The sequence below is a fragment of the Rissa tridactyla genome, chromosome 2 (genome assembly GCF_028500815.1).
Source record: "Rissa tridactyla isolate bRisTri1 chromosome 2, bRisTri1.patW.cur.20221130, whole genome shotgun sequence".
Taxonomy (NCBI): domain Eukaryota; kingdom Metazoa; phylum Chordata; class Aves; order Charadriiformes; family Laridae; genus Rissa; species Rissa tridactyla.
The window spans coordinates 66,506,124-66,520,052 of record NC_071467.1 but is presented as its reverse complement, the minus strand read 5'-3'; the positions used below and the strand labels follow the sequence as shown (position 1 = coordinate 66,520,052).

The 13,929-nt window shown below is 37.0% G+C and overlaps 1 protein-coding gene across 1 annotated transcript in view; it reads left to right on the top strand.

Moving 5' to 3' along the window:
* Positions 1–13,929, top strand: part of ERP44 (endoplasmic reticulum protein 44) — a 49,650-nt gene that overhangs the window by 23,490 nt on the left and 12,231 nt on the right. The window contains exons 4-6 of the mRNA XM_054190256.1: positions 2,163–2,278; positions 12,625–12,809; positions 13,299–13,414. Of these exons, the coding sequence (XP_054046231.1) occupies positions 2,163–2,278; positions 12,625–12,809; positions 13,299–13,414 (417 nt within the window). The remainder of the gene's footprint in view (positions 1–2,162; positions 2,279–12,624; positions 12,810–13,298; positions 13,415–13,929) is intronic.

Sequence of the window (13,929 nt, the reverse complement as noted above, 5' to 3'; positions counted from 1 at the left end):
CTTTCACTTCGTTCACATCCCATTATATGTCTAAGTCTGTCAGTCTGTATGGCCTCGAAACAGTGAGCGCACAGAGCTTTACGTGAAAAATTTACACTTTGCTTTTACTGATAATTCACTCAACTAGTAGCAGGCTAATTTTAATTGTTTTTTAGAAGTGATTTTGAAAAATTCATACCCAGTCTTTTCATATAGAATGAAGTTCTCAGTAAAGATGTTTTTAATGCCTTCATTTAAACTTTGTGTAAAAATAGACATTATATCAATCTATATCAGTTTAATAACCTTTGTATATACCTGTCATTTTATAGATAATTAGTTTGTATCTGTTCATTTGCTACCACAGACTAAATTGATACTAGGCACGTTTAAACCAGCAGAATTTTTCTTTAGAGAGATTGCATTCATTTACGAAGCAACTTGTTTGAAATATCCTTCTTTATAATGATAGTACAACTAAATAACTTGTTAAGTAAGAAACTAAGTCTAAACTCTTACCTGTTCTGTATAGGATTATGCTATAAAGGCTCCCTTTTAAAATAAATAATGAAACATAAGATGGTTGTTTTCAGTTCGTGATCTGCAGATACCTGGTAGATAATGGACTACTTCAAAAGGTTTTATTAAAGATAACCAACGAAAGCAAACCTATGGAGAGTAAATTTAATACAGTGAAATTTGGGGTCAGTGTTGCCACTGAAAAATATCGCTTTTGGGTTTTGCAAAAGACGAACTGCAGGAGACTAAAAATCCATGTTCTGATACTTATGTGATAGAGGGAAGATACCAATATTTTAAAATAATTTAAAAAAAAATAAATATTTAAAATACCTTGCTATAGCAAGGTAACAAGCGTCCTGTTTTAGGACCTTATCAGCACAGCTCTTCCTGCAAACGCCCACTGCAAATCCCCACCAAATCCTCTCTAGAATAGGCTTGCTTTGAATTTAAAGATTTGCATGTGTTTGCAAGTTGATTCACGTTATACTAGGCCATAATTTTAAAACACTACAGCCTTTATTATAATCATTACATGTAGGCATTCAGTAATAACCCTTCAATGTAGCGTACTGCCAGCCTACGATGTAACGTGACCTTTGAATGAGAACAGATCAGTTTCACTGATGTGGATACTCTGCTGTGAGGGTGGAGAAGAATGAGGGAAGAGGACGGCATATGCAGTGTATGTATACTACATAAATGTGTAGCATACATGGGCTGCCTGGAGTCAGGTTTCTTTCAGAAAATGACCTTAAGCCCGTTTGTATTTTGAGAGCAAAACCTTCCTCTTCACTTGAATGTTTGCTGTTGTAGACATAACAGCGTCCCCAGGCTATCGCTGTTTAAGCACGGCTTCAGTGCAGGCTGTTTTATTGCAAGTCTGTTCCATGAGGTCTCGTTCTGACAACTTCTACAGTGCCATTCTATGTCTTCAATTTAAAATTCTGCCATGTGTTTAGAAGAACAGAATATAAAATAATTTTGTTGACATATTAATAATGGGCTTGTGCACTAATGTTACCCTAAACTCCCCAAAGCCACCAAAGCATCTTTACAATCCTACAGCCTTCTTTGTGGGCAGAAAGAGATTATTTTTTTCCAAATCTGACATCACTGGAAGAAGGGACCCATGGGATTCTCTTTGTTCATAGTGCTGGAGTAGCAGTCTGTTCAAATTCTACCAAACTTGAGTAATAATATAATAAGCAATATTATAACTTATATTGTTGACCCTAATAAAGTTATCTCTGTGATATTTCTTGAGGGTGATTGTTGCCGAATACTTGAATCTCAACAATCCAAGTAAAAATACCTACCCAGGGATAATTCAGGTAGAAAAAAATGAAGAACCTACTTTCTGAATGGAATATGTTTCCTAAAGGCTTATAATTGATTAATGGTGTTTCTTAAGCAGACAAATCAGGGGGGCACATCTTGAACGATATATTCTTTTGGAATGATTTTTTTTTTTCCTTCCTGAATTATTCAAGTTACTTTTGAACATATTTTTATCCAGTTACTGGGATGATTAAAAGTATCTTTTCCAATAGATTTTCTTTCTTTTTTTCTTTTTCCTTCAAAGATTGAAATATTCCCTGAGTCATCAATTAAAATATTTTAAATTAGTATTTTGAAGTTGTAATTTTGTGTTCTATCCGCAGGTGCCGCTTCAGCCAAATGCTGCATCCCATTTTTGAGGAAGCTTCTAATGTAATTAAGGAAGAATATCCAGATAAGAATCAAGTTGTGTTTGCTAGAGTAGACTGTGATCAGCATTGTAAGTAAACCCTGATTTAGGTTTTTCTGTGCTATCCTGCCAGTAAGTTACTCATTGTATTGAAGAATATACTAGACAGCAACTTAAAGGTAGTTGGACCTGCCTCGTCGTTTAGCCCAGAGTTGCTTCCGTAGATCAGCGAACCTGATGTTCTTCCAAATTTGTCAGGGCAATCTCCAGTGTTGCTTTCTCACTGCATCCATAAACATGCACTTATATCCATTCAGCCTGTCTTATTTAATGGTGGAAAAAGAGCTGGGATTATAAACTTAATTGGCTTATTGAGGGGTCAGAGAAGCACCACAGCTACAAAATGTGCAGGTCTTCAGAGACAAGAAAAGGGAGGGGTAACCCTGCATCGTCAGTATCAAGATGATCTGTTCAGGTCTTCCTCCAACTAGGACTCATGGTGGACTGCAAGTTGACTTTTGCACAGCCAGGAGAGGGGATCAGAGCTTCTCTGCTTTGCTATTTGTATACATGCCAACAAATGGTTGCTCGTCTAGGTTCTCCCCCCACCCAGAAATACATGAAAATGATATGCCAAAACTTACTCATTTTATGCCAGTATTAATCCCAAAAGTTGCTTTTTGATCCTATACTAAATAAAATGTAAGGAACATCTGCTAGGCATTGAAAGACAAATGGATAGTACTGAGACTTTTATTATGGTGCTTTACAAGATCCAACTTTTCTGTTTTATGCTTCTGGAAGAACAGCACTTGCAGACATAGTTTCTTTACAGTGGCTTGTGATTCCCAAAGAGTAGTACCAGTTGCAAGTGGCTTCAGATCCCAGCAGAAATTCAGTTCCAACCAATAGTGATTATAATATTTGGGCTTTACAAAAGTGTCAATTTGTAAGGAGAATCACAGTTGGAAATTTGAGGAATCACTGTACAGAGTTACTAGTTTGTATCTGTAGCATTTCCCTGGGACTTATCATTGAGCTAATAGTTTTGTTTTAGTACTCTATTAAAAAGATGTAAAGAGAGAACCTCATAGGACAGAAAAAAGTCAATTGCATATCTGTGAAAAGTAACTGATATAATTTACCTTTTTCTTTCCCATTTTGTCAATCTAACTTTTTTTGGTGTTAGAGAGGATTTTTCCCTATAATGAAAATCCGTAGCTTGAAGTGTCTTGGTTCTTACTTGCAGATTTAAAAGTCAGTAAGTCCACTTGAGCATCTTCCACTGGCACCATCTTGTGCTCTGTTTTGTATGCATGCATGTAGTTGCGCAGCAATAAGAGTCCCTGTCTTGTGATTTGGAAAGATCTCAAGCGTAAAAAAACCCAATAAAATATTAAGGGAGCAAACAGTATCAACTATCCAGTTTCTGGAATGTAAGAGAAACCGATTCTTCAAACTGTCAGGAGTGGCCAAGGAGATTCTGTTTTGTCCCTTCCCAAAGATGGGTAAGACCAGTTCATGACCATGGGAAACTTAAATGACTCTGGGATGAAATCTTTGAATTGCGGGGATATTGGACCCCCTTTATAGCCTCAGCTGGAAACGAGACACAACAGTATTTGCTTAGGATACATGAGCAGCTTTGAAGCATTCATCTGTCTTCCTACGTTGGAGTGCTAGGGACGTGTTGGGAAACTGACAAAAAAGTTTGAACGTACGTGTTCTTGAAGAGCAGTTACATTAGGTACATGGTTGTAGAATCTCCTCTGAGCAGATCACTTCTACTGCCTTGAATACAGTGAGAACGGTGCACTTGGGTAGTAACTGCCTGAAGCGTTTCCAGAGCAGCATCTTCATAAGATAAGATTTAGTCTCCTTGATTTATAAGTCCAATAGTATTTTTTTTTTCATTCTCGTTATAATGTCTCTTAAGTGAATGTTTTTCTGCTTCCTTCCTGAAATCATGGATTTTTGGGGGATTGGGGGTTTTTGTTTGTTTTGGGGCGGTGGGGTTTTTTTTGTTTTGATTAGACCTGGAATGCCTTCCCAGATCTCAAATACTTAACTACATTTGCAGCTTCTTTCTATATGGTGTGTGCTTGGGAGATCTTAACCAAAAACATAGCATTAAGTATTCAAATTTACCATCCCTAAAAGTTAATTTTCGAGTAAGGCAATGAAATCCTTTGGAGGAGTATATTGAAGGGAAAGCCTGATATGCAGACTTTGCTGAAGTTTTCTTATTGAGCTTTTTGTCTATCTTTGTTCTGAGATCTACTGCAGGATCTATATGAATAAACTACTCTTAATCTTTTACCACTGCAGTTGTAGAAAATAAATGCAGTTGTGTCAGACATTCTGATTGGTTTTGTATTAGCTTATTAAACCAGTCACTCTACATACTTGAAATCACTTTTGCATATACTTTTGTATATATTCTTTCACTTTTGTTGCCTGAGAAAATTCCACCCTCCTTCCCTCTCTACCCCTCCCAGTACTTGAAACAATTCAGGAGCTTGTTGCTTGGTCTTCTTATATGCTCATTGAATTGAGCTCATCAGAGCTTGTTACGGAGAGCTAAGGCCTGGGTAGCGGAGGAGATGCTACAGCAGAGATTATCTTCTTTCCCCTGGGAGCAGGTGTAGTGAGCTAAGTACTATGAGGCAGCCAAGAGTTTTGGTCAGTCTTCTTATTATTCATGGAACACCATGAGTTCTCTGTATTTACTTTTTGTGTCTTTAATTTAAGAAGTAGATGAGCATGACTTCTGCTGCAGAGGCTGCAAAATGTGAGAATTAAAAATAAAATCCTATAATGACAAATATTTTCCTCAATTTGCATTGCCGTTTTGAATTAAAATAGCAAAGGTGTATATGTCAATGTTATTCCTTATTTATAGAGTTTATTTGCTGGGTTGTAAGCAATGGTACGTTTCCTGGCACATGGTTCTTGGGTATGTCCTGAAGTTTTAGGTATTTTAACTTTGATTTTAATGTGTGTAAATAGCAGCTCTTTAATAAGAGGATGGATGTTACTATATTATCCAGCTTGGGTCTGCTGTAGTAGTTTACTTAATGTTGGAGTCAAGATTGTTATTATCTTTTTTTCTGTTTTTTCCCTTTATATTTTTGTATGTGTTTACATATTTTAGCAACACTAGAAGGTTTATGTCAATATTTGGGGGTTTGTTATGCCTGCAGATTTCATACCACTAGTAGTTCACTATTAGGATGATGTTGTAGAGATGGTGGATTATTTGCATTACAAATGATCTGTTTCTTTTTGAAGCCAAGACTCTGTAGGGAATCCAAATAGCTGATTTCAGGCCACTCAAAAACAGCTTTCAGAATGGTCAGCCAGGCATAGATACTTTCCATTTAATGCACTATTATTGAAGCACACTGCAGCGCCCAACAGCTCACACCAGCTTCTGAGGGTAAAGCAAATTAAAGAGAATTATTGATGCACTGCCAAATGTTTGATGCTTAATGACAAAACCATCATTCTGTCTGCTTTTATAGCCAATATAAAGATGTTTTTTCTGGAAAGTGATAGGCCCCAATGTCCTTAAATACAAAATCTAAATATTAACACTGTATTAAGCCTCTGTGTATGTTGTATTTTACATCAGTTTATAATATTGTGGAAGATAATTATAACTGAAATGTGTAAGTTAAGTCATCAGGCTGTTTATAAGATGGTGTGGAACATACACTAAAGGTAAATCTTTTGAAGCAGGTACTCTTTCAATTTCCAAGACCTCATCCTTTTATAACTTGTAAATATCTAAGTTCCACTACATTGTTTGCTGTTAAAATTTTTGGTGGTTTTGGTGTGTTCAATTTACTAATTCACTTATCTTAAAAATTACCCACCTCAATTCTAAGTGTAATACCTAGTAAAAGTGACCTTCCATATAAAATTATAGAGAAGATCTTTCTGCATGTACACTACTGCAAGATTTTGTTTTGCTGTGTTTCTTTTTTTTTTTTGCTTGCTTATGGGGGTGTTTTGTGGGTTTTTTAGCCTGTGTGTTTAGCAGCAATGTTAGAAACTTACTTAGTAACATGGATTTCCTATGTTTCTGTTCTCTCTGAGTAAATACTGCAATATAGAAGAACTTGTGTTGCTGGAGGAGTGTTTGTATTTTGAACAATTTATATGAATTCAGTATTAGGAGTTGCGGTACAGAATTCTTATAAACTAAAATACATATTGGGTTTTTAATTCCACTGCACCCTTATTTTCTTTGGTTTCTGAGTTAAAAAATAAAAAATAATAGCTGCTTTGAATAAATCTCTTTGCTTCCAAACAGAAAACAAGTTCTCTCCGGTAGGGTGTTGAGAGGTGCTTTGCTAGACAGACTGTTCGGGGAACTCTTGTTTCTTTCAAAACATCCATGAGTGGTACTCTCGTTCAGTACAGTGAGCTCCTGATCTCCCTGACCTGGCCATTCTGGTAATGCGTGTTAATGTTAATCTTCAGAGAGTTACTTAGATTGTATTGCTACTGTGCCTTTGGTAAGCAAAATAACTCGGAGGTCCATAAATGAACTATAAATGAAACTGTAAACAAGGATGAGGATTTAGTTGCATTCCTGCCACTTTGCCTGAAAAAAAATACCGGTCTGAAAGAGTTATCTTTGGATAAAATAAAAAGTGGAAGGGATTCGGAGAGGTTGTTGATGGCTCTCCTCAGGAGAGCCATTTTGGTAGCCTGTCAGAAAAGGTTATGGGATACCTACTGATGAGGCCCTGCTAAGAGGAGGCATGGCTGTTGTGAATGCTCCTTTGCAGCAGAAGGTGGTCTAGATTTGCTGTTTCACAGCTTCTTAGTAACTGAGTTTGATGTAGAACGTTGATTGATATTCTTGTACCTGTTTTGGTCCAGCATACAAGTCACCAGTATCACAGTCATCAGGCACAGGATGCCTAGTTTAGATGGTCTCCCAGTGTCCTTCCTAATTCTGCTTCCTATTAATATCCCTAGATCTTAAGTTTGTGTACAAGTGTCATGAGAGGAGTAATTTAACTGGGGAGAATTAATGCTGTAGTATGAAATACTTAACGATAAGGTGAATGTAGTGCTGCGTGTAGGAAAGTAGGAGGCAAAAAGGCCTTTTAAGTGAACTTGAGAAAGAGAGTGTGAATTTAAAATGAAAAGTACCTATCAAAGACAGATTTCATTTCTTATCTGTGGTGTGCCCTGGCAGGTAGCCTGAGGGACTTCAAAAGATGTGATTGATCTCAAATGAGCAAACGGACTACTCATTTGGTAGTCCCAGCTTCAAATATACAGCTGAAGGAATTTGCTACCTTTGAGATGGAAGGTATTGTGAGGAAGAGTTAAGATATTTGACACAAAAAAAAAATATTACTATTAATCTTGTAATTTCAAGATATATACATATATATCTTGAATTTATATATATCTATATAGCTATGCAACTCCTATAAGCATCATGTAAAAATGAAAATGCAGTAGCTTGGGTTTGTGCTAGCTCTTCCTCAGACACCATGAAGACCTTCCTTAGAAAAAGTGACACTACAAGTATTTTCAGAAATTATTTTTATAGGGTTTGAGTTTTGGAACTTGGATTTTCTTCCAGTTTATTTTTCAGGCTGTTGTAGTCCTCTGTTTGGCATGTTAATTGCTTCACGTGGTGCCTTATGAGATGGGCATTTAGGGTGGACACATTTTTCAAGAGCCAGTCCTGTAGACTTAAAATATAAATATCTGTTTGGTGGTGGTATGAATTATGACCCTACAAGACTAAGACAGTGGACTGAGTTAATGGTGGGGTGGTACCCTGACACTTGTAAATATTGCTGGTCCTTCAGTGGGAAAAAAACCTTCTTAACTACATTGTGAGTGGGAGCCTGCTTTGATATAGTGTGTCTTGAAGCAGTGTTTCAACTTATTCGTCATTGTATATTTAATTTTCATTTAGTGACAGTGGACATGAAATTCTCAGTGGTGTGATCGGATATACTAGCTGAAGTCTCTGGACAGTGTGTTGTGGTGTTAAGCTAGAGCAATCAAGTCTGAAGCCATCTGGGAATCAGGTCATGGGCTGGATGTTTACTTGAAGCTCTGGTTTAGGCAGTGCATATATAGGCCATGTGAAAAGCCTGACACACCCTCAAAAAATGGGGTTTGGCATTCCTTTGAATAGAGGAACAAATGATGCTCAGACAACAGAGAAAAGGCTAACAATGCAAGAGAGATGATAAAGATATGGATCACAAATGGTAGCTCGTAAAGGATGCTTTCTTGGAGAAGCTTACTAAGAAGACAGTGTGGGAGACTGTCATGAGTGTAAATGTCACACTTCATGTAAAAGTTTCTTTCAAAACAACAATAAAAGCTGCTATTGTAAGAGGCAGCTTTGCTTTCTCTTTAGTAGTTCAGGAGAAGTATCAATATAGCTCATCTGTGAAGTGTGAAGTGACTGTGAAGTGTGACTGTGAGTGACTGTAAAGACTTTCCTCTTAGACTGTGTGGAATGAATGGTAGAAAATAGCCTGGGCAGTTTAGAAATGGTTGGATGCCAACAGGTATACATGCGAAATGAAGAGGAGAGAATCATCTGTATTCAACAGTCATTGCTTTGCTTGAAATTTCTGATCTGTAGAAGATGAGATCATCAAGTATGGCAGTAGCTTCCTATCATAACTAGTGTGAAACTGTTCTGGTGTCATAGACACTAGGCTTGTGATATAATGATTAATTGGGCCAAATACAAACTCAAGGTTTGTACCTTTTAGGTACCTTAGTACCCCAAAAAAATGTAAAGTTGTTGCTGGGAGACTTTTTTTTTCTTTAAGTGTGTTACCCTTATCGGTTTCAAATATCTCTTTTCATCAGAAAACGGGCCACAAGAATGTCTGGAAAGATTTTTAAATTTAATTTAGGATTTACTATAACTAATGGGATCTATGAATGAGTTCAAACAATATTCCATGTATTTGCATTGTGTATTTCCATTTAAAAGGAATATAATTTTGTAGTTGCTCTGCTTATGCTAACTCTACCTGTATCAAATGCCAGGGCTTAATGAAGCATTTAAGGTTTACTCTATTTGACTTTTGAATGAATTCAAACAATTTTTCATGTACTTGCATTTTATATTTTGTAAAAAGATGGTTTTCAAATACTTACTTGTGTAGAACTGTCATCTCTCTGTATTAGTTCAAATACCAATATTCATGGAATCTCAATGTAATTTGTAAAGAGCATGCAAGTTCTGACTTATGAAATAATGTTTGAATTCAGTCTTGACAGTGGGCATTTTATTACCATTAATTTTTTTACGCAACTTCGGCGCTTGATGAGGATTCACATCCCTAGCAACTGCAATCACCCTTTTGGAGAACTTTCAAGACCCCCTGAAATGCCCATTCTGCAACCTGTGCATCCTTCTATGACTGTGGAAATAACCTAAAGGAAAAAAATCCATGTTGCAAGACCAAGAAAAAGTGTAGTTTTGGTGTTCTCTTGCTGTGAAGTTCTGTAACAATAACAGTCTTTAATCTCAGTGCATTTCTGCAAAACCTTGGTATGTAGTGCTCCTTGTCTCCGGTCAAGTTTTGATAGACTGATGTACTGTCAGACCTAAGGTCCTTCTATCAACAGAAGAGAAGGGCAGCAAATGCCTGGTTGCTGATGTTGTTTGTCTTCCACCAAGCAAATATAAAGTGATTCCTCCCCGTGATACTTGCCACCTTCTTGTAGGCAGCTCTTAGGTACTTTAACTAAAAAACGATGGAATTTAAAGGAAGAAAAAACTATTGATCTAATAGTTATTACTGTTGCATATATTGGCATCTTCCCTTGAGAAATTTGAAATAAAAGTACTCCAAATTGAGGACATAAAATGTCTTACCTTTAATTTTAACTGTAATTAGTGCATTAAATATCCCAGAAGAGTTTCTTAGGAAACAGGTCAAGTCCTTTCTTAGTCAAAATTGATATTCTGTGATATTTTATAGTGATGCGAGGCTTGTTAGGAAATGGGCTTAGCTAGTGATGCTTTTAAGCTTATTGGTTTGAGGGATGTTAAAGAACATTTTTGTGGAGTAGATATGTTTCTTATTCCTTTGCTGTGCATGTTTTGTTTTCAGGTCTTGGACTCCTTTAAGTTGCGCAGCTGATACAAAGATTGTTTTCAGTATCTAAAGCTGCAAGTGATTAGTAGTGTTTTAGCAGCAATTAAAACTACTGATGGCTTCACTGAGAGTTCCCCAGGCAGCAGGGAATCCAGATTTTTTGTTATGTCATAAAAGTCAGAAGGAGGCGGAGAGCTTTATGTGCTGGAGGACAGTTATGGATGCAGTTCCACAGGGGAATGACTTATTTCCAGGTGCGCAGGGTTTTAGTTTTGTTTTGCAACTGAGGTGTATGTGTTACCTGCCCAGTTTCAGGAGTTTGCTCATGACAACTGCCTCTAAATAATAGTTTTCGCATGACTTCTGTCTCTATTCTCTTTAGGAAAGAGTAAGTGTAAGACAGAAAGCAAATCTGCTTTGTGGTAAATATGTAATTGAGAAGAAAGGACATTCTTCTCAGAAGGGATTAGTTTTTACATCATTCAGTACTGTGCCAGATAACGCTGATGGACCCTCATTTGGTTGCCTTCCTGCTGTGGGCCAGTCCAGGTCACCTGAAGCATACCCTTGAACTTCTAAGGAGTCAGTGAAAACTAACAGGGCACGTGTTCAGCCCACACTTTCAATGCCTTCCTCTCTCTGTTGACTGGATTAAGCTTCTCTGTCTCCAGAGGGCAAATCGGTCCATTGAAGTTCATGGTCTCACCCTTTCCTTGAGAGAGAAAGGAAGAAGGGGAAGTGGGGTGGGTGCGGTTGACTGGAATGAGTCACCTCAGAGGATCAAGCAGCGCTGGAAAGTGGGCAGATTGCTCGTATTTAGGGATTTAGTTGGATTTAAGTACAAACAGGATTGAGGTTTAGGTAAACTGCATCCCATCCTGTAACACTCAGTTTTCACAGGGCCTGGGAGATTTTTTTGTTTCTAGATGTATTTCCTGGGGAAGAGTGAACAGGAGGGCATAACTAAACAAAGCAAAAGGGAAGTGCTTGCGGAAATCTACATAGCATTACATGCTTTGTCTTTATTTGTTTTTAGTCTTGTTTTCCTAAGAATCCAAAGTGTATCTGGTTAACTTGTTTCTCCAGTACTTCCCCATAAAAAGTCCTTGAAGCTTTTTGCTGAACTTCAACCACATCTGAAAGAGGGAAGAACATTCAAAGCTATTAACTACTTATGAAATTTGATTAAAGCGGTTGCTGGATACTGGAGATGCACCAAACCAATTTCTGCACTGTAGGAAAGGTCACTGTAAAAACTGAAGGCTGATGGATCCTGCTCAGTGTGCCCTGAACCCCTTGCTGGTTATGTATAATTTTCCCCGTCAATGCATAGCTGGGAACCAGCTGTGACACCTGTTGCAACTTGCTGTATCCCGGCGATTAACCGAAATGGGAGAGGGACAAAGGGGCACATGAAGTACTCTGGTGGGGCATAGTGAAGAACCAGATTTTTGCCTTAGTAGTGGTTGAAGATAAGGAGCACAAGATGCGCTTTCATGGGAAACTGGGCTTTATTGATTCTGCTTGACTTCCTTCTTTGCTCTTTTAATTTTACTGCAAAACCGCTTTCCATTTTTTATTTTTCTTTACATTTGTAAGTCTCGTGAATAAATAACATACAGTTAAATAGCTGACCTGTTATATAAAGGTGAAAATAGCTAGTGCTCTTATGCTAGATGAAATCAAATACATGTTGCTATGAAGCTCTGTGTGGTCCAAGTCTAGAAGAAAGCTTGGCTGCATGTACAGATGTGAATGAAGAATGGTCTTGAAGCAGTCTTCTGGCCTTCATAGGCTTCAAGAAATGTTTTGCACAGGGTTCATGTTCTATAAAATTTAAGACATGACAATTACATTTCCAGCACCGTAATTGAGATGATAATCCTAGTTTCAAGAAAAATAGGAGATGATTTGTTTTAGTAAAATTTTCTCATGTGGATTAATTAACTTGAGATTTGGCAAGTTTTTAAGATTCTCATGTTCTTGTTATGCTCTTAAATTGGTTTTCCTAGTTGTTTGTAGGAAGTGTACTAAATGTCTATAGCAGACAAAGTTGAGTGTTTACTTACCCTAGATTTTGGTCATGACTTCTTTATGAAGATCAGTATATGTGAGAAATACTGTAGCTGCTATCCATTCTCTCACCTATGGCGGTGCTTGATTGTTGTTTTGGTTTTTTTTAAATATAATTCTTGTTTAAAGATGCAGAACTGCGGGTTCAGAGATTCCACTTACATACGCACATATACATGTATAAGATACCACGTTCAGTGTATTTCTGCATTTGCAGGGTTTCAGTTTCATTTTCTTAATTTCTTTTTTTAGCGGATATAGCGCAGAGATACAGGATAAGCAAATATCCAACTCTGAAACTCTTCCGGAATGGAATGATGATGAAGAGAGAATACAGGGGCCAGAGATCTGTGACAGCAATAGCAGATTATATCAGGCAGCAGAAGAGTAACCCTATTCGGGAGGTCCAGGATTTGGAAGAAATTAGTTCTCTTGATGTAAGTCTTTAGATTTTACTCCTTCTAAATACATATTTTTAGGGTTTTTTTTTAAGGTCGAACTGGTGAAACATAATGTATTTGAAGTACATATTTACTTTTTTCCATTCAGAAACGTTGTGAGTGCTTTTTTTTTTTGTTTTTAGACTGAGTAGAAAAAATGGATCATTTCTAGCATTACAAATTATTCCAATATAATCACTTTCAACTGCATTCATTTTGTTACAATAACTCCACTACCAAATTATTATTTTACTTTTAATCATTTGAAAAGAATCATATGTTGTATTTGATAAGATACTTCTGATATTCCTTACTGGAAAAATATTCACAAGGATGCTTCTCAATATTGAAAAGGCAGAAAAGAAGTAACTTCTGCACAGTTACTGACTGTTGAATGAATGGCATCTCTGTATTTAATATCCTTAGGGAGCAATGATAGTTTTTGATAACTTTAGGTAAATTATAATTTAACCTTTGTTTTTACAGCGCAGCAGAAGAAATATTGTTGGATACTTTGAGCAGAAGGACTCTGACAATTACAGGACCTTTGAAAGAGTAGCGAATATTTTGCATGATGATTGTGTATTCCTGTCTGCCTTTGGGTAAGTTTTAAAATTTGTTGATTGCATGGCTTCATTATTGGAATTATGTTAATGAGTTGTATATAATGTAATTGAATGGACTTCAATACTTTCAGTGTGGCATAACTGAAGGCACTAGACCTTAATAGATAAAAACACTGAGAGAAGGATAGGAGGAAGGGGGAGAGAACTCCTCCTAGCCTTAGTGTTTCAGATTTCTCCTTGTTACACAGATTTACAGCAATATTTAAAAATATTAAAAGATCTTCTGTGGAGGAAGAAGACTCTTCTGGGAGTGAGTGATTCCCTTTTTAAGCAGCATAATAAAATACAATTATAGATGCTTTCTGCAGTGTTTAATGTGCCAGCACTAACCAACTTAAAATGACTGGGCATTAATGTGAGTGCAGAGAGCAACTACCCATAGTTGAGAGATCAGGAATTTGCATGGGTTATACCACATACAGGTACCCTGAGGGTTTTTTGAATTGGATGTTGTGAAGAATAGCGGAGAAACTGAGAGGATGTATCAAGGC